The sequence below is a fragment of the Oncorhynchus mykiss genome, chromosome 6 (assembly GCF_013265735.2).
Source record: "Oncorhynchus mykiss isolate Arlee chromosome 6, USDA_OmykA_1.1, whole genome shotgun sequence".
In the NCBI taxonomy this organism is placed as follows: domain Eukaryota; kingdom Metazoa; phylum Chordata; class Actinopteri; order Salmoniformes; family Salmonidae; genus Oncorhynchus; species Oncorhynchus mykiss.
The window spans coordinates 75,683,765-75,703,827 of NC_048570.1; the positions used below are offsets into that span (position 1 = coordinate 75,683,765).

At 48.3% G+C, this 20,063-nt stretch overlaps 1 protein-coding gene across 1 annotated transcript in view; it reads left to right on the plus strand.

The window, feature by feature from the left end:
• LOC110526967 (protein naked cuticle homolog 1-like) overlaps positions 1-18,838 on the plus strand; it is a 38,234-nt gene extending 19,396 nt beyond the window's left edge. Inside the window, exons 4-10 of the mRNA XM_036980977.1 lie at positions 7,765-7,822; positions 11,157-11,263; positions 11,430-11,525; positions 12,988-13,135; positions 15,886-15,967; positions 16,147-16,307; positions 17,014-18,838. Coding sequence (XP_036836872.1) covers positions 7,765-7,822; positions 11,157-11,263; positions 11,430-11,525; positions 12,988-13,135; positions 15,886-15,967; positions 16,147-16,307; positions 17,014-17,549 — 1,188 coding nt within the window. The 3' untranslated portion in view covers positions 17,550-18,838. The remainder of the gene's footprint in view (positions 1-7,764; positions 7,823-11,156; positions 11,264-11,429; positions 11,526-12,987; positions 13,136-15,885; positions 15,968-16,146; positions 16,308-17,013) is intronic.
• Positions 18,839-20,063: the final 1,225 nt, after the last annotated feature.

Consider the following 20,063-nt stretch of genomic DNA (forward strand, 5'->3'; position numbering starts at 1 on the left):
GCGAGGGAGACGTGGGGGGGGAGGGAGGCGAGAGAGAGAGCGAGAAACAAGGGATTAAGTGAGTGACCCCTGTAGAGGAAAGGCTGTGCAACCACAGCAGACCCTGAGACGGAACTGCATTTCCTGACAAAATGTCAATAATATAAAACAATTTGAGTGTAATTTCCCCAAATTTGAAACCCTTATTCAAGGTTTCTAAGACCTCTTTGGTGAGAGTAGGCTACCCGTCCTCTCTCTCTGTGTAGATCAATCCCCCCTCTCTGTATCACTCTCTGTGTCTCTCCCCTCTCTCTGTGTAGATCTCTCCCCCCTCTCTGTATCGCTCTCTCAGTGGGAGAGAGAGAAACGAGAGAGAGAGAAACGAGAGAGAGAGCTGAAAAAAATAATCCGTTTTTTTTTACTGAATGTATAAAAACATTAAGCAGAGATGCCAAGAGCAGATCCTGGAGTAACACCAGCATACTAATAATACTGCTGTCATCCATCATCACAGACAACAACCAATTAGCACATTCCTCTTTCCCCTGTTCTCATGTTCTTGGCTAATCCCTTCATTTTGTGTCATTCATCAAAAACAGAAAATGTGCTGGACTCAATACCACATGTGCGTGTGATAGAGAGAGTGTGTACTTTGAGAGTTTGGTTGGAGGGATGTTGCTCATTGTATCTAAAACCCAGCCACCTTCGTTGTTTAATTTCAGAGCACAAACCCTGGTGAGAGAGAGGCTGGAGGAATGTTGATTGAGGGGTGATTTTTCTGGGGGTTTATAGAAGGAGGCTGGGTCCTGGGTTGGGTCCTGGGCTGGGGTTACTGTACAGGCCTGGACCTTAATTGTGAAGAGTACTGTAGACCTGGAGCTCTGTGGCTGTGGTGCCAATGCTGGCTGCAGTACTGCTGACAATTAAGTTGTCAGCTGGCGCTCCAGAGCCCTCCTCCTCTGACCTGAAGAACTCTGCCTGACCTGCAGAGACAGCCCTGACGCCACTCAGGGACAGCCATCCGACTGCAGCTCTCTCTCTCTTTGTCTCCGTCTCTCTCTCACACTCGCACACACACGTGCTACATAGTACAGCTAAATCTGTACAAGATTCAGAGCCCCCTGCTGAGGACCTGTAAGTACGAGGCATTCAGAAATGCGCTACAGATGTGTGCTGGCAGCAGGATTTCAGCAGTGTTGCGATATTGAGGTCTCCGAGTGTGTTCTTGTGTTGGCCAGGGATATCTTTTAAAGCAGCGTACACATGGAGAGCCTCTCCTGTTACTTACCCTGTCTGCTGCAGACTGCTCTGCTGGCTGCCTCGCAAAGGCAAAGCAGGGGCTGAGTGCTTAAGCAGCAACACAACACTACTTCATATAACTCTCGCCCCACCGCCCACTCCCTCCTATCTCCATCTCTACTCTCAATTCTTCCACACACTCAGTGTCTGATTTTTATCTCCTGGGCTGGCTTCTTTTGGGCCTGACCATATTAGTTTGGGCCTAGTTTAAATAGCAGGCTGGTAAGGTTTCAGCTCCATGGGGGAGAGAGGAACCTGGCTACATCTTGAGGAGGTTTTAATGATTCAGACAACCTCTGTCAAGCTGTGTCCCAAATGGCACCCTACTCCATATTTAGTGCACTATAGTTAGTCAGTCAGTCAGCCAGTGATGTGGTGTATACTCCTCCTGAGGTGCCACCCCACTGGGTACACTGCAGAGCTGCTCTACTAGGCTGACTGGGCTAGGATCACACCAGCTGAACTCTACCTCTCTACTGGATTAAACCCTAATCTCTCCTACACGTTCTCACTCTCATAAACCGCCCTCTTTAACACAGAGTGGAGAGGGGAGAGACACTGAGAGCGCGATACAGAGAGGGGGGAGAGATCTACACAGAGAGAGGGAGAGACACAGAGCGTGATACAGAGAGGGGGAGAGATCTACACAGAGAGAGGGGAGAGACACTGAGAGCGCGATAGAGAGGGGGAGAGATATACAGAGAGAGAGAGAGGGGGGGAGACACAGAGAGGGGGGAGAGATCTACAGAGAGAGAGGGGGAGAGACAAAGAGAGCAATACAGAGAGGGGGAGAGATCTACAGAGAGAGAGGGGGAGACACAGAGAGAGCGATACAGAGAGGGGGGAGAGATCTACAGAGAGAGAGGGGGAGACACAGAGAGAGAGCGATACAGAGAGGGGGGAGAGCTATAGAGAGAGAGGGGGAGAGATCTACAGAGAGAGAGGGGGAGACACAGAGAGAGGGAGAGATCTACAGAGAGAGAGGGGGAGACACAGAGAGCGATACAGAGACGGGGAGAGATCTACAGAGAGAGAGAGGGGGAGACAGAGGGCGATACAGAGAGGGGAGAGAGATCTACAGAGAGAGAGGGGGGGAGACACAGAGCAATACAGAGGGGAGAGAGATCTATAGAGAGAGAGGGGGAGACACAGAGAGCGATACAGAGAGGGGGGGGAATCTACACACAGAGAGAGAGGGGAGAGACACTGAGAGAGCGATACAGAGAGGGGGGAGAGATCTACAGAAAGAGGGGGAGACACAGAGCGATACAGAGAGGGGGGGGGGATCTACAGAGAGGGGGAGACAAAGAGAGCAATACAGAGAGGGGGGAGAGCTCTACACAGAGAGAGGGGGAGACACAGAGACCGATACAGAGAGGGGGGAGAGACACTGAGAGAGCGATACAGAGAGGAGGGAGAGATCTACAGAAAGAGGGGGAGACACAGAGCGATACAGGGAGGGGGGAGAGCTCTACACAGAGAGAGGGGGAGACACAGAGAGCGATACAGAGAGGGGGAGAGATCTACAGAGAGAGAGGGGGAGACACAGAGCGATACAGAGAGGGTGGAGAGATCTACAGAGAGAGAGGGGAGAGACACTGAGAGCGCGATACAGAGAGGGGGAGAGATATACAGAGAGAGAGGGGGAGACACAGAGGGGGGAGAGATCTACAGAGAGAGAGGGGGAGACACGAAGAGAGCGATACAGAGAGGGGGGAGAGATCTTTAGAGAGAGGGGGGGAGACACAGAGAGCGATACAGAAAGGGGGAGAGATCTACAGAGAGAGGGGGAGACACAGAGAGCGATACAGAGAGAGGGAGAGATCTACAGAGAGAGAGGGGGAGACACAGCGAGCGATACAGAGAGGAGAGATCTACAGAGAGAGAGGGGAGACACAGAGCGATACAGAGGGGAGAGAGATCCATAGAGAGAGAGGGGGAGACAGAGAGCGATACAGAGAGGGGAGAGAGATCTATAGAGAGAGAGGGGGAGACACAGAGAGCGATACAGAAAGGGGGAGAGATCTACAGAGAGAGGGGGAGACACAGAGAGCAATACAGAGAGGGGGGGAATCTACACAGAGAGAGCGATACAGAGAGGGGGGAGAGATCTACAGAGAGAGGGGGAGACAGAGAGCAATACAGAGAGGGGGGAGAGATCTACAGAGAGAGGGGGAGACAGAGAGCAATACAGAGGGGGGACAGATATACAGAGAGAGAGGGAGACAGAGAGCGATACAGAGAGTGGGGAGAGATCTACACAGAGAGCGATACAGAGGGGGGAGAGATCTACAGAGAGAGAGGGGGAGACACAGAGAGGGGGAGACACAGAGAGCGATACAGAGGGGGGAGAGATCTATAGAGAGAGAGGGGGAGACACAGAAAGCGATACAGAGGAGAGAGGGGGAGACACAGAGAGCGATACAGAGGGGGGAGAGATCTACAGAGAGAGAGGGGGGAGACACAGAGGTGGAGAGATCTACACAGAGAGAGAGGGGGAGACACAGAGAGCGATACAGAGAGGTGGAGAGATCTACACAGAGAGAGAGGGGGAGACACAGAGCGATACAGAGAGGGGGAGAGATCTACACAGAGGGTGATACAGAGAGGGTGGAGAGATCTACACAGAGAGAGAGGGGGAGACACAGAGAGCGATACAGAGAGAGAGGGGGAGACACAGAGAGAGAGAGGGGGAGACACAGAGAGCGATACAGAGAGGCGGGAGAGATCTACAGAGAGAGAAGGGGATACACCGAGAGCGATACAGAGAGTGGGGAGAGATCTACACAGAGAGAGGGGGAGACACAGAGAACGATACAGAGAGGGGGAGAGATCTACAGAGAGAGGGAGACACAGAGAGCGATACAGAGGGGGAGACACAGAGAGCGATACAGAGAGGGGGGAGAGATCTACACAGAGAGAGAGGGGGAGACACAGAGCGATACAGAGGGGAGAGAGATCTACAGAGAGAGAGGGGGAGACACAGAGCGATACAGAGGGGAGAGAGATCTATAGAGAGAGGGGGGGAGACAGAGAGGGGAGAGAGATCTATAGAGAGAGAGGGGGAGACAGAGCGATACAGAGAGGGGAGAGAGATCTATAGAGAGAGAGGAGACACAGAGAGCAATACAGAGAGGGGAGAGAGATCTATAGAGAGAGAGGAGACACAGAGAGCGATACAGAGAGGGGGGGGGGGGAATCTACACAGAGAGAGAGGGGAGAGACACAGAGAGCGATACAGAGAGTGGGGAGAGATCTACACAGAGAGCGATACAGAGGGGGGAGAGATCTACAGAGAGAGAGAGAGGGGGAGACAAAGAGCGATACAGAGGGGGGAGAGATCTATAGAGAGAGGGGGAAACACAGAAAGCGATACAGAGGGGAGAGAGATCTACAGAGAGAGAGGGGGAGACAAAGAGCGATACAGAGGAGAGAGGGGGAGACACAGAGAGCGATACAGAGGGGGGAGAGATCTACAGATAGAGGGGGAGACACAGAGGGGGGGAGATCTACAGAGAGGGAGGGGGAGACACAGAGTGATACAGAGAAGGGGGAGAGATCTACACAGAGAGAGAGGGGGAGACACAGAGAGTGATACAGAGGGGAGAGAGATCTACAGAGAGAGAGGGGGAGACAAAGAGCGATACAGAGGAGAGAGGGGGAGACACAGAGGGGGGAGATCTACAGAGAGAGAGGGGGAGACACAGAGCCATACAGAGAGGGGGGTGAGATCTACACAGAGAGAGAGGGGGAGACACAGAGAGCGATACAGAGGGGGGAGAGATCTACAGAGAGAGAGAGGGGGAGACACAGAGGGGGGAGATCTACAGAGAGAGGGGGAGACACAGAGAGCGATACAGAGAGGGGGAGAGATCTACTCAGAGAGCGATACAGAGAGGGGGGAGAGATCTACACAGAGGGTGATACAGAGAGGGTGGAGAGATGTACAAAGAGAGAGAGGGGGAGACACAGAGCCATACAGAGAGGGGGGAGAGATCTACACAGAGAGAGAGGGGGAGACACAGAGAGCGATACAGAGAGAGAGGGAGAGACACAGAGAGAGAGGGGGAGACACAGAGAGCGATACAGAGAGGCGTGAGAGATCTACAGAGAGAGAAGGGGAGACACCGAGAGCGATACAGAGAGGGGGGAGAGATCTACAGAGAGAGAGGGGGAGACACAGAGAGCGATACAGAGAGGGGGGAGAGATCTACAGAGAGAGAGGGGGAGACACAGAGAGCGATACAGAGAGGGGGGAGAGATCTACAGAGAGAGAGGGGGAGACACAGAGAGGGGAGAGAGATCTATAGAGAGAGAGAGGGGAGACACAGAGAGCGATACAGAGGGGGAGACACAGAGAGCGATACAGAGAGGGGGAGAGATCTACACAGAGAGAGAGGTGGAGACACAGAGAGCGATACAGAGAGAGGGGGGAGAGATCTACACAGAGAGAGGGGGAGACACAGAGAGCGATACAGAGAGGGGGGAGAGATCTACAGAGAGAGAGGGGGCGATACAGAGAGGGGAGAGAGATCTATAGAGAGAGAGAGGGGAGACACAGAGAGCAATAGAGAGAGGGGGGAGAGATCTACAGAGAGAGAGAGGGGGAGACACAGAGAGGGAGAGACACAGAGAGCGATACAGAGGGGGGAGAGATCTATAGAGAGGGGGAGACACAGAAAGCGATACAGAGGGGAGAGAGATCTACAGAGAGAGAGGGGGAGACAAAGAGCGATACAGAGGAGAGAGGGGGATACACAGAGAGCGATACAGAGGGGGGAGAGATCTACAGAGAGAGGGGGAGACACAGAGGGGGGGGGATCTACAGAGAGAGAGGGGGAGACACAGAGTGATACAGAGAAGGGGGAGAGATCTACACAGAGAGAGAGGGGGAGACAGAGAGCGATACAGAGAGGGGGGAGAGATCTACACAGAGGGTGATACAGAGAGGGTGGAGAGATCTACACAGAGAGAGGGGGAGACACAGAGAGCGATACAGAGAGTGGGGAGAGATCTACACAGAGAGAGGGGGAGACACAGAGAACGATACAGAGAGGGGGGAGAGATCTACAGAGAGAGAGAGGGAGACACAGAGAGCGATACAGGACGGGAGACACAGAGAGCGATACAGAGAGGGGGGAGAGATCTACACAGAGAGAGGGGGAGACACAGAGAGCGATACAGAGAGAGGGGGGGAGAGATCTACACAGAGAGAGGGGGAGACAGAGAGCGATACAGAGAGGGGGGAGAGATCTACAGAGAGAGAGGGGGAGACACAGAGCAATACAGAGAGGGGGAGAGATCTACAGAGAGAGGGGGAGACACGGAGAGAGCGATACAGAGAGGGGGGAGAGATCTACACAGAGAGAGGGGGAGACACAGAGAGCGATACAGAGAGAGGGGGGAGAGATCTACACAGAGAGAGGGGGAGACAGAGAGCGATACAGAGAGGGGGGAGAGATCTACAGAGAGAGAGGGGGAGACACAGAGAGCGATACAGAGAGGGGGAGAGATCTACAGAGAGAGGGGAGACACGGAGAGAGCGATACAGAGAGGGGGGAGAGATCTACAGAGATAGAGGGGGAGACACTGAGAGAGCTAGTAGCTCCACGTGGACTAGATCAAGCAGCTCAGGTGTTGTTTTAGTGGTTTTTGATTTGATTGCTGTGTTTATCATGTAGTTAGTGTATGTCTAGGTTTATATCTGTGTAATCTTGTGGAATGAGAGTGTTTTCAGTAGTATATGTGTCAATGCCAGAGAGAGAGCTTTTTCTGATGTGTGTGTGAAAGAGAACTCTCAGATCAGGGGTGTGTGTGTGTAATGGTTATTGGGCCAGATGACTGTAATGCCAGAGACACCTGAGTTGGCATTTTCCATGGTTAAGCCCTGTGCTCACATATCACGCAGTCCCATTGGTATGCACTCACAGACACTGCTGCCAGGAGAGGAGAGGGGGTCGGGTGGACTGAAAAAACAATCCCACCAGCGTATCGCTACCCCCAATGACGATAGACCCCGTCACGGAAATAACCTCACAGACAACCCACAATTCCCCACAGGAAGAGTGTGATTGTGACCAGTGATTTGAGGCCGTTCTTTGACCAACTCCAGTACTGTGTGTCAGTGACAGTCAGTCATACGCTCACTCTGTTTAGATTCTTCAATTACAGTACTGTCTTCTCTAATTTTCTGGCTCTGCTCAGCTTCAACTCACAGTTGTCAAACGAGCTCTAAATATATAGAGCTGAATAGTGTCATTTGGATTTAGCCGTGTCAGTATGTATTGGCGGCTCTAATGTATATCTCCAGTGTCCATCTAGAATAGTTTGTTTATATGGTGACTATACTGTTCATCTTTACTGTATGTATGACAACAAACATGGAAATAAACTCTGTAGCTAAATCTGGTGGAATATATATTTGTTGTGCTTGGTCCGTGACAAATACACTAAAATAAATGTGTCTGAATGTTTCTCTTTCTCCAGGATGTGTTGGACAAGGCGTGTGCAGAGGGAATCAGTGATGAACATTACCGTTTAGAAGGTAGGACACCCCCCCTCCCCCCACTAAGCTCCTCAAATGTGCTGAGGGGGATGTATGGAACCCCTCCCCCAGTCCCCCTCTCCCCCTTTACCTTCCTTCTCCTTTCCTCCCCCCTTTCTCTCACCTGGCCCTCCTTTCCCCCTCTGTGCTTTGCAATCCACCTCCATCTATTCTGTTTTCCCCCTGTGTGTTGTGATCCTTAATTAAGGAATCGGGAGGAAAGGCATCCCCCTTCATCTGAACTGAGCTGGAAAAGAGCACCAGAGCTCTGTTGTGCTACCTAACTGGCAGCAGGGAGACTGGAATGGGACCAGCCCAGAGCTCTGTTGTGCTACTTAACTGGCTGCAGGGGAGACTGGGATGGGACCAGGCCAGATATGTGGGTCAGGGTGTCTCGGCTGGCTAGTTTTGTCGTTGATTTGAGCTAGTTCAGGCTGGTTTATTTTAAGGGGTGGGCCAGGTATGCTTTGGTCCTCATAACGTTGCAATATCGAGTCCCCGAGCTGACAAGGTAAAAAGCTGTTGTTCTGCCCATGAACAAGGCAGTTAACCCACTGTTCCTAGGCCGTCATTGGAAATAAGAATTTGTTCTTAACTGACTTGACTAGTTAAATAGGTAAAAAAAAAGGTAAAATAAAAATCACCATATACAAGTACCTTAAGACCTGGTGAAAAGCGATATAAATAAACCTATTATAGAACATGTAATTATGGTAACGTTAAATGACCATTCACACCACACCTTGTTCATGTCAAAATCCCTCCCTGTGTCCGCTTAGGAGCCATCTTGCTTCCTTTCTCCTCCCCTCATTCTCAGAAGAGTAGACACCATGGTTTTCTTACAGACTCTGTAAAAGTACTATTTGTGGTACATTTCAGTCAGAACTTATAAGAGACAACTTATTATCAAAGTAGGTCTTGATTACCGTTTGGTGCAATTCTTCTTCAGACCTGAGGGTTCACTAACAGATTTCTTAAATCACATTTTAACTTGAATGAAAGCCCTTATGGAGCATTCCGGCTTCTTGATTCTTTATAACCCTGGAAAGAAAGTGGTTTGTTGAAGGGGAAAGGGACAGACATAGAGAGCCAGAGAGAGGTTACAGATGATCGTTAGACCAAAGCACAGATAAAAGCTTGTCTTTCCTCAGGGCTTCAGTAAGCATTTTCAAATAAAGTTTGTGAGGATTAAAAAATAGCTTGCTGGCAAAATTGCAAAGCGGTGATGAAGCAAAAGGGATCCAAGATGGTAGTGTGTTTTGACTCTTTGGATCTTGCAGATACATCCTCCGTGCCTTTTCAAATGTAGTTTTCACAAGGCCATTAAGTGAGGCTTAGAAGTCCCAATCAGCTGTATAAACCTGTATCTTTGTGTCAGGTCACACTTGCTTGACTCTCAGACCAACCACACAGAGTTGAAAGCTGAGAGTGTATGACAGCGGTCGTGTGTGACAGCGTGTGTGTGTGTGTTATGTCAGGCCTGTTGGATCAGGCATGATGGCATAGTGCGAGTCCCTCCTCCCCCTCCCTTCAGATCACCAGCATTTAGTTCCCCTCTAAAGAGCAGGCTGACTGTATTTCAGTGATTAGGGGGTCAGTCTGAGAGGAAGATAGCAGATTATGTCGACATAAGGAATAGGGTGCACTCTGGGACATAGCCTATTCCTCTGGGTCTTTTAATTAGCCTGGCGATAAGCATCACCATCTCCACATTGGGCTTGTTACGCAACAGACTCCACCCCCCCACCCCGCACGGCACAATGGTACCTTTGAGCATCTGTGATGATCAAAAGACAGGGTTATTTTTTCCTCCTCCAAAAAGTTTTTGCTCCCCAGGATGCTGCCTTTCATTGTGCCTGCAGCCGAGGGGACGGGAGACTGGACAGACATGTTCCTCTCTCTTTGATCTGCTTGGATACGGAGGAAAGAGAATGAGGCTGTTGTGTCTGTCTGTCTGCTCCTTTGGCGACCACAACAAACGCTGTTTCAGATTTGACTTGGCTTAATTAATTAGTGATTCTGTTTTACAGCCGGCTGGTCTGATCCTCGGCCAAAAGGTTTGAGAATGGAACTTCAAAGTGCAACAGGGGGGAGGGGTTTGGGGGGGAGGTGTGTGTGTGTGTGTGTGTGTGTGTGTGTGTGTGTGTGTGTGTGTGTGTGTGTGTGTGTGTGTGTGTGTGTGTGTGTGTGTGTGTGTGTGTGTGTGTGTGTGTGTGTGTGTGTGTGTGTGTGTGTGTGTGTGTGTGTGTGTGTGTGTGTGTGCGCGCGCGCGCGTAGTAACCCAGCCATCTCCTGATTGGTTGGGCAGGAGCACACGCAAAACCAAATGGCCACCAACTGCGTCCCAATGAAATGCCACCCTATTCCGTAAATAGTTCATGGCCTCTGCCCTTGGCCTATCAGTCTCTTTTTCATTTGTAGTACCCAGGTCTGAAACATCTGAGGTTTTAGTTGGATTCGGATGTGATGAGAGGATATGAAAGGACTGTGACATGTTACAGTAGGAGATGTTGGTGGGCTGACATACACTATACAGGTTTGATACTGTAGTTGGGGCCTACTGTTGATGAGGATGTGCGTAGCGGTGGAATAGGATGTGTGTGTGACAGACGAGGTGAGGCCTCCCTATGGACGCTGTCTGTCTGGACTATATGTCTGGAAGCTATAATACTCAGTGAAACATCCAGCATTATGAGCTCAGCTACAGTGGGCACAGAGACCGAGGCAGGGCTCCCACGGGGTTCTTTGATGTTCAGATCAGATGATGTTCCCACTTTAGAATGTAATATCTTAAGCCACATTATACAGTAGCATCATGTCCTGTTCTTGGCATGTAGGGCATGTTGTGTCTGTTCAGTTCCATGTTCTATTCCTCCACCTCCTCTCCCATTCCTGGGGCTATGCTAGCACTTTCCCATGGCAATGATGTGCATCCAAGCCCCGGAGTATTTTGTGTCTGTGCCTTATGCTTATTTATACACTGGATTCTTGATGTAGCTTACTGTAATATATCTACTGTTGTACATATCTACTGTTGTACATATCTACTGCTGTAAATATCATTCTTAGTTGATCCTGTGTACATTCTCCCGGTGTACATACATATAGTTTGCATCTGATTACTGCTACAGTGCTCTTTGGGTTGTTAATCAGATTCGCCGTTAATGATTTGTCTTTTTTGTATTTTCTTTCCTTACATTTTTTTTACATTTTACTGCATCGTTAGGAGCTAGTAGCATTAGCATTTTGCTGCACCTGCTACAACATCTGCTAAACTGTGTACGCGACCAGTAAACTTGTATTTGATCATTTGGTTGCGTGTGTGTTCTTACAGTGGCTCTGCCCCCGGAGAAGACGGTGGACAGTTGCTGTGTGGAGGAGAAGATGCAGGGGAGAGCGAGCCAGGCGCGCACAGGCACACAGAAACAGCTCCAGTTTGAAGTGAGTGTGAAGTTTAACTGTGAACCACCAACATGGACCATTTATTAGTGCTTCTGGGAAAAACTAGAGCGACAATATTAATACTCTTTCAGGGATGGAAGGAGGCACACTTGCACACACAGTCGTGAATTTATTAAAACGTCAATTGCAATGCGATTCGTTTCAGGAGCTTGAGTGTGCCGTCTCTGTAGAGGAAGACAACAGACAGGAGTGGACGTTCACGCTGTATGATTTTGACAACAATGGCAAGGTCACCAGAGAGGTAAGGGTTCAAACACATTTTATATTCAAACATACTCTAACACATAACAGGGCACTTTCCTTTTTCCCCGCCCATGATCGTTTCCTCTTTCAAACTAATACACACATACACATACATAGACTAAGGGAGACACAACCAGATGAAGTTACATTCATCCATTTCAATAATACAGCCACTAGGAACCAAAGAGACTTTTTCCTTCCCAGCGATAGATACCTAGTGGCTGGCTTCTGCCTTGTAAAGATCTGAGCAGTGCAGTCAGAGAGGCCTGTATTTTTGGAGAGCTGAGTTGAAACGGTGTGAAGAGACTGAAGCCGTCCTCTGTGTGGTGGGATGGTTGGATCTCCAGTTTCTTTGGCATCGCCCATGGCCCCGCGGCACATGAGACGGCAGGCGGCAGCTCACACAAAAAGAAGAAGAAGGAAATAGCTTTCTTCTCCAGCTCCCTTTCTTTATTTCTTCAGACGTATGAAAAAATGGAAAACTAAAAGTGACATAGGAAGCTTTTTTTTACGTCTTAGCGTTTGAAACGGTATCTGGAGCCAGTCCCCAAAGAGCTCATAATAGGCCTTTATGTTGCATTGAGAGAGAGGCAAGGCAATAGGAATGCAGGCATTTGGATGTTTTAGAGGAGCGAGAGCAGAAGCTAGGCTAACAGGCCCAAAAAGGTCCTAATTTCTGAGTGGTTTTGTAAGCACCTTTTCTCGGCAGTGACAGTCCAGGGAACATTAGTAGAAATGCAGTAATTACCTTCAGAGGGAAAATGCTAACAAGACTTGAAATATGTATAATTAAACATACTATGCTATTGATCCATCTGTGGATGTTCATGTTGCTCTCTTCCCAAACAGGCTTTTAAAGACTTATGTGAGTGCAGATTTCAGATGTCTGCTCTGTGCTCACTGATTTTGTGTGTGGATGTTATTCGGCCTTTCTGTCTCTCCTACAGGATTTTCCCTCTTATTTTCCTCTCTTTCTCTTTCTTATTCTGTTTATGTCTGACTCTTATCCCTGGGGCAAAGGTCTGTGCTATGGCCTTCAGCTACTCAACTCTTTCAAAGAGCGAGAAAGAGAGAGATACTGAGAGGGAGATAATACTTTTAAAAGCTCTTAATTGAACCACTGCCAAAGTTACACTAACCACCATAAAAAGCCTACAGAGAGAAAGGGTAATGAAGACTCTATCTATTAAGAGCAGAGCTGCTATAGAGTGGGTTGTGCATCAGTTCATCTTTTAGCACTTCTCCTCCCACCTCCCAGACATATCTTGTCATGCATTTATCCCATCTTTGTACTCCCGCTTTGTTCTCCCTGCCTGATTACTTTACAGGTGGAACACTGAAATAAAACAACTGACAACTCTGCATGTTCTTCTCTTCATCTCTCCTGTTTTCCTGTAACATGTTAGACAGACTACAATAACTGAGTTGTCGGCTGTGCACTAACTCAGACCCCCCCTCAGGACATCACCAGCCTGCTCCACACCATCTATGAGGTGGTGGACACGTCGGTCAACCATTCTCCCAGCAGCAGCAAGACACTGCGGGTCAAGCTCTCCGTGGCCCCCGACTCCAGCCAGCGCTGGCAGAGCTGCACACAGGGCACCGCAGGTAACCACCAGGCTGGGGGAGGATCACAGGGCTGGGAGGGAGGGAGGATGAGGCAGACGGGGGACCAGAAGGGGGAGATGGAGGGGGAGGAGAGAGGAGCGGTGTTCTTTGAGCTCCCCTACTAGACTGTTCTGCTGTCAGCACATCCAGAGTCTTGTTTATTGTCATGCGGAAAGGCACCTGCTTCAGGCATGTCAGACTCCTCTCGCTCTATCTCTCTATCTCTGTCTCTCTCTGTCTCTCTCTGTCTCTCTCTGTCTCTCTCTGTCTCTCTCTGTCTCTCTCTGTCTCTCTCTGTCTCTCTCGGTCTCTCTCGGTCTCTCTCGGTCTCTCTCGGTCTCTCTCGGTCTCTCTCGGTCTCTCTCGGTCTCTCTCGGTCTCTCTCGGTCTCTCTCGGTGTCTCTCTCGGTCTCTCTCGGTCTCTCTCGGTCTCTCTCGGTCTCTCTCGGTCTCTCTCGGTCTCTCTCGGTCTCTCTCGGTCTCTCTCTCTCTCTCTCTCTCTGTCTCTCTGTCTCTCTGTCTCTCTGTCTCTCTGTCTCTCTGTCTCTCTGTCTCTCTGTCTCTCTGTCTCTCTCTCTCTCTGTCTCTCTGTCTCTCTGTCTCTCTCTCTCTGTCTCTCTCTCTCTCTCTGTCTCTCTCTCTCTCTGCCTATCTCTCCGGCACAATGGGGTTCATTTTTAATGATGGGAGTAGTGACAGAGCTGAGAACCCCCCAGTGCCTTCAAATACTCTGAAAGAAACCTTAAGAGATGCACCAACTCCTTTTGATAACCACAGCCATTTTATTTTTCTCCAGTGTTTCTTCTTCTCCCTCACCCCCCACTTCTCAGAGCTGTCGGTAAAATATAGCTACATTCAATGTAACTTTTCTAACTGACGACTTGATAAACAAGTATTGAGAATAAATAAAAAATTGCTACAAAATATGATGCCCTGTTTGTTTACTTCCTGTTGTTGGGGCTATTTATAACGTCAAGTGATTCAAAAGAAGCAGGCTTTGAAAACAAACCATTAGCTGGCTGTTTTCATGCTAATTTCAAACCACAACATATCTTACTTCATTAATAAACTCTGGGTTATATATACAGTACCAGTCAAATGTTTGGACACAATTTCTCATTCCAGGGTTTTTCTTTCTTTCTTTCTTTTTCTTTCTTTCTTTTTACTATTTCTACATTGTAGAATAATAGCGAAGACATCAAAACTATGAAATAACATATGGAATCATGTAGTCACCAAAAAAGTGTTAAACAAATCTAAATATAGTTTATATTTGAGATTCTTCAAATAGCCACCCTTTGCCTTGACAGCTTTGCACATTCTCTCAACCAGCTTCATGAGGTAGTCACCTGGAATGCTTTTCAATTAACAGGTGTGCCTTGTTAAAAGTTAATTTGTGGAATTTCTTTCCTTAATGCGTTAGAGCCAATCAGTTGTGTTGTGACAAGGTAGGGGTGGGGTGGTAAGCAGAAGATAGCCATATTTGGTAAAAGACCAAGTCCAAATTATGGCAAGAACAGCTCAAATAAGGAAAGAGAAACGACCGTCCATCATTACTTTAGGACATGAAGGTCAGTCAACCCGAAAAAATTTCAAGAAAGTTTCTTTAAGTGCAGTCGCAAAAAACATCAGGCGCTATGATGAAACTGGCTCTCATGAGGACCGCCACAGGAATGGAAGACGCAGAGTTACCTCTGCTGCAGAGGATAAGTTCATTAGAGTTACCAGCCTCAGAAAGAGTTCAAGTAACAGACACATCTCAACATCAACTGTTCAGAGGAGACTGCATCAGGCCTTCATGGTCGAATTGTTGCAAAGAAACCACTAATAAAGGACACTAAGAACAAGAGACTTGCTTGGGCAAAGAAAAATGAGCAATTGACATTAGACTGGTGGAAACCTGTCCTTTGGTCTGATGAGTCCAAATTTGAGATTTTTGGTTCTAACCGCCATGTCTTTGTGAGATGCAGAGTGAACAGATTATCTCTGCATGTGTGGTTCCCACCGTGAAGCATGGAGGAAGATGTGTGATGGTGTGGGGTTGCTATGTTGGTGACACTGTGATTGATTTTGAATTCAAGGCACACTTAACCAGCATGGCTACCACAGTATTCTTCAGCATTACACCATCCCATCTGGTTTGCGCTTAGTGGGACTATCATTTGTTTTTCAACAGGACAATGACCCAACACACCTCCAGGCTGTGTAAGGGCTATTTGTCCAAGAAGGAGAGTGATGGTTTGGGATGAGTTGGACTGCAGAGTGAAGGAAAAGCAGCCAACAAGTGCTCAGCATATGTGGGAACTCCATCAAGACTGTTGGAAAAGCATTCCAGGTGAAGCTGGTTGAGAGAATGCCAGGGATGTGCAAAGCTGTCATCAAAGCAAAGGGTTGCCACTTTGAAGAATCTCAAATATATTTAGATTTGTTTAACACTTTTTTTTGGTTACTATATGATTCCATATGTGTTATTTCATAGTTTTAAAATGTATTCACTATTATTCTACAATGTAGAAAATAGTACAAATTAAGAAAAACCCTTGAATGAGAAGATGTGTCCAAACTTTTGACAGGTACTGTATATATTTTTTATTTGTGTCTTATGAGACCTGGAGTAAATAAATGAAGCGTTGTTTTTTGTCTTTTATAGATCTTCAAAGTAAAAGGCAGTGAACAAAGGTTTCTTTCTTCTGAGATAAATTGTGTGTGTGTGTGGCTGCTCTTTTTGATAATGTCCTGCTCTCTCACAGACATGCCCCACCCCAGAACGAAGACTGACAAGTGCATTGAAGACCTTAAAGGTTCAGAGAAGAAGTCTCGAGCCCTCCTCAGGTAACATATGTTCTACAACCTGCAGCAAGGTTTACAAGACAATAATGTACATCTGTACATCTTTGACACTAATAACAATCTTTATTTTGACACCGACAGAATGTATGTTTTGCAATGCATCTAAGAGAGCTAAAAAACTGCTTCAAGCTGTTGTAAAGTCGCATCTCTCTCCCCTCCAGGCGCCATCACAGTGACCACCACACTATCCAGCACCAGGTTCTGATCCAGCAGGGTCAGAGTCAGGGCTGCCAGCGCCACTGTGTGGATGAGAACCTGGAGCGCAGGAACCACTACCTAGACCTGGCCGGCATCGAGAATTACACATCCCGCTTTGGAGCAGGTGAGCTGGCCCAGGTGGGCTGGTCCGGGGGGGGGTAGAAAGCCAGAAGGATGGGGGGGGACTAGGGCCGATGATGGACAGATTGGAGACTAGAGGTACTGACTGATCACAGCACCGCGGTACTTTGAAGCTGTGTCCAGATAGAGGCCTTCATTACCCCCAGCACCTGCTTGGAGGCAGGCAGGTAGGTCTGGCCAGTAAAACATAGAGGCCTTCATTACCCCCAGCACCTGCTTGGAGGCAGGCAGGTAGGTCTGGCCAGTAAAACATAGAGGCCTTCATTACCCCAGCACCTGCTTGGAGGCAGGCAGGTTGGTCTGGCCAGTAAAACATAGAGGCCTTCATTACCCCAGCACCTGCTTGGAGGCAGGCAGGTTGGTCTGGCCAGTAAAACATCTGGACCCACCAGGGCACAATGCAATGTCTTTAGGGGCCAAGCCTCATCATGAAGTGAATTCAATTATGTTTAATATGGGGCTGCTTTTGTTTAAATGTCTGTGTTGATGGTATTATTTTTTAGTGTGACCCCCCCCCCCCCTCTAGAAAAAAAGAAAGCAGAAAAAAATGAAGAGGTATTACAAAAGTATTGGAACTGGTAATTTTAACGTTTATGAGTTACGAACTTCTGTCTTTCAGTGAAGTTATTGATGTATCAATTGACCCATTATGGGTTATTTATCCTGACTTATATTTCTCCCCTCTCCAGCCCCCACCACAGAGCCTGTGAAAGCAGAGCCACAGACCCGACCATCGAACCAGACCAGGTCTCGCTCTCATGAACCAGAGAATGGCCACACCTACTCCCACCACCGTCGCTCACAGGTGGCCATGGAGAGCAGCGCCGCCCCAGGCCCTGACACCCTTTGTCCCCCACGACCGAGTAAAGACTCAGGTAAACACGCCCTGCGCTCCCCCAAGACCCACAGCCGGACACACCCCACACAGACCACCACGGGCAGGGTGATGAGGAGCAGAGGGGCCCCACCTCCCCCGGCCCTACCCAGCCAGGCCCCCTCTCACCAGTCCTCAGCCCCCTACCGCAGGCACAAGCAGAGGGCCAAGGAGGGCCAGCAGCAGTCCCGGGCCCTGGGGGCTCCAGTGGGGCCTGTGGTGGAGGAGCAGGTGAGGGTCCTACCCAGTGTGCGACTCTATGAAGGAGGGCTGGCCCAGATGGTTCAGAGGCACGAGCATCATCACCACCATGAACACCACCACCACTACCACCACTTCTACCAGTCCTGAGCCAGGCAGCCAGCTCCCTGCCCTGCTGCCCCTGGCCCCTGAGCACCTTCTCACAGTCCCACCTCAACCTGGCTACACTGCCAGCCCAGTAGACTCTACAGATAGACAGGCCCCTCCCACACAGCACAGCAACAGCACAGCTAGAAGTGTGACACTGTCAGGGGGAGTTGGGTCTTACATGGCCCTGTGGGCTAATAGGACAGGACATCAAGAGGAGTTGGACAGACAGGGAGAGGTGCAGGGTGAAGAGGGTTATTATGGGGTTGTCCAGGCATGAAGAGTCCCTGTGAGTCAGCGGGACAGTGTCTTGGTCTTCAGGTGTGCCAGGAACCTGGAGCAGGACACGGCAGAGGGATGTAACAGGGGAACCTGAGAGGAACAGAAGGAGAAAAGAGACTTGGCTGTAGTCCTCCAGAGGACTCCTCTCATCCCTCTCTGTCTGTCTGGTTCTCTGAAAGCCTCTACTCTGATGGACTAGGTGACTTGGATGGAAAGACTGATGTAAAAAGATAAAATATATGATGCTCAGTGTCCAGTGAGTTTGTGTCCGAGAGAGAGACTGCGTGTGTGTGTGTGTGTGTGTGATTTTTTTTTTACACACATTTGGGTGTATGAATATACAGTGTGTGTGTGCATTGGTTCATATGAATATTTGTGTGTGTGTGTGTGTGTGTGTGTGTGTATAGTGTCTGTGTGCATGTGTTACCTGTCTGCTGTGACACCCCTGTCGCCACTGAAAAGCACTTGTGGCTGCAGTTGCATTGGAGACACTTTGGGCTGTCAGAACAGAGGGCTGACAGGCATCGGCTGGATATGATGAAGACGAGATCATCCATCTCCTGAATCTCACATGCAATACAGGACCCTCCCTGAGAGAACGATGTTGAAATGTTCAGTGAGAATAGAAGACTGTAATCAGCTGCTACCTCTAGTGTTATTAATGGTGTTATTATTATTGCTATTAATCAGATGCTATTTTTCAGTTACATGTTGTTTTATTTTTTAAAGATGACACAATCTGCAGTAATGTAGTGTTGAAACGCTCCTACATGTTTTACCTACATATTGTATATATTATCAACATTATAATCTTTATTTATAATGTGATGTTTGTATCACCAATCTACATTTATTTCTCACTCAACCCCATTTTCCTGATGTACCCTATTGAAAGACCACTATATACAGTGCCTTGCGAAAGTATTCGGCCCCGTTGAACTTTGCAACCTTTTGCCACATTTCAGGCTTCAAACAAAGATATAAAACTGTATTTTTTTGTGAAGAATCAAAAACAAGTGGGACACAATCATGAAGTGGAACGACATTTATTGGATATTTCAAACTTTTTTAACAAATCAAAAACTGAAAAATTGGGCGTGCAAAATGATTCAGCCCCCTTAAGTTAATACTTTGTAGCGCCACCTTTTGCTGCGATTACAGCTGTAAGTCGCTTGGGGTATGTCTCTATCGGTTTTGCACATCGAGAGACTGACATTTTTTCCCATTCCTCCTTGCAAAACAGCTCGAGCTCAGTGAGGTTGGATGGAGAGCATTTGTGAACAGCAGTTTTCAGTTCTTTCCACAGATTCTCGATTGGATTCAGGTCTGGACTTTGACTTGGCCATTCTAACACCTGGATATGTTTATTTTTGAACCATTCCATTGTAGATTTTGCTTTATGTTTTGGATCATTGTCTTGTTGGAAGACAAATCTCCGTCCCAGTCTCAGGTCTTTTGCAGACTCCATCAGGTTTTCTTCCAGAATGGTCCTGTATTTGGCTCCATCCATCTTCCCATCAATTTTAACCATCTTCCCTGTCCCTGCTGAAGAAAAGCAGGCCCAAACCATGATGCTGCCACCACCATGTTTGACAGTGGGGATGGTGTGTTCAGCTGTGTTGCTTTTACGCCAAACATAACGTTTTGCATTGTTGCCAAAAAGTTCAATTTTGGTTTCATCTGACCAGAGCACCTTCTTCCACATGTTTGGTGTGTCTCCCAGGTGGCTTGTGGCAAACTTTAACCAACACTTTTTATGGATATCTTTAAGAAATGGCTTTCTTCTTGCCACTCTTCCATAAAGGCCAGATTTGTGCAATATACGACTGATTGTTGTCCTATGGACAGAGTCTCCCACCTCAGCTGTAGATCTCTGCAGTTCATCCAGAGTGATCATGGGCCTCTTGGCTGCATCTCTGATCAGTCTTCTCCTTGTATGAGCTGAAAGTTTAGAGGGACGGCCAGGTCTTGGTAGATTTGCAGTGGTCTGATACTCCTTCCATTTCAATATTATCGCTTGCACAGTGCTCCTTGGGATGTTTAAAGCTTGGGAAATCTTTTTGTATCCAAATCCGGCTTTAAACTTCTTCACAACTGTATCTCGGACCTGCCTGGTGTGTTCCTTGTTCTTCATGATGCTCTCTGCGCTTTTAACAGACCTCTGAGACTTATCACAGTGCAGGTGCATTTATACGGAGACTTGATTACACACAGGTGGATTGTATTTATCATCAT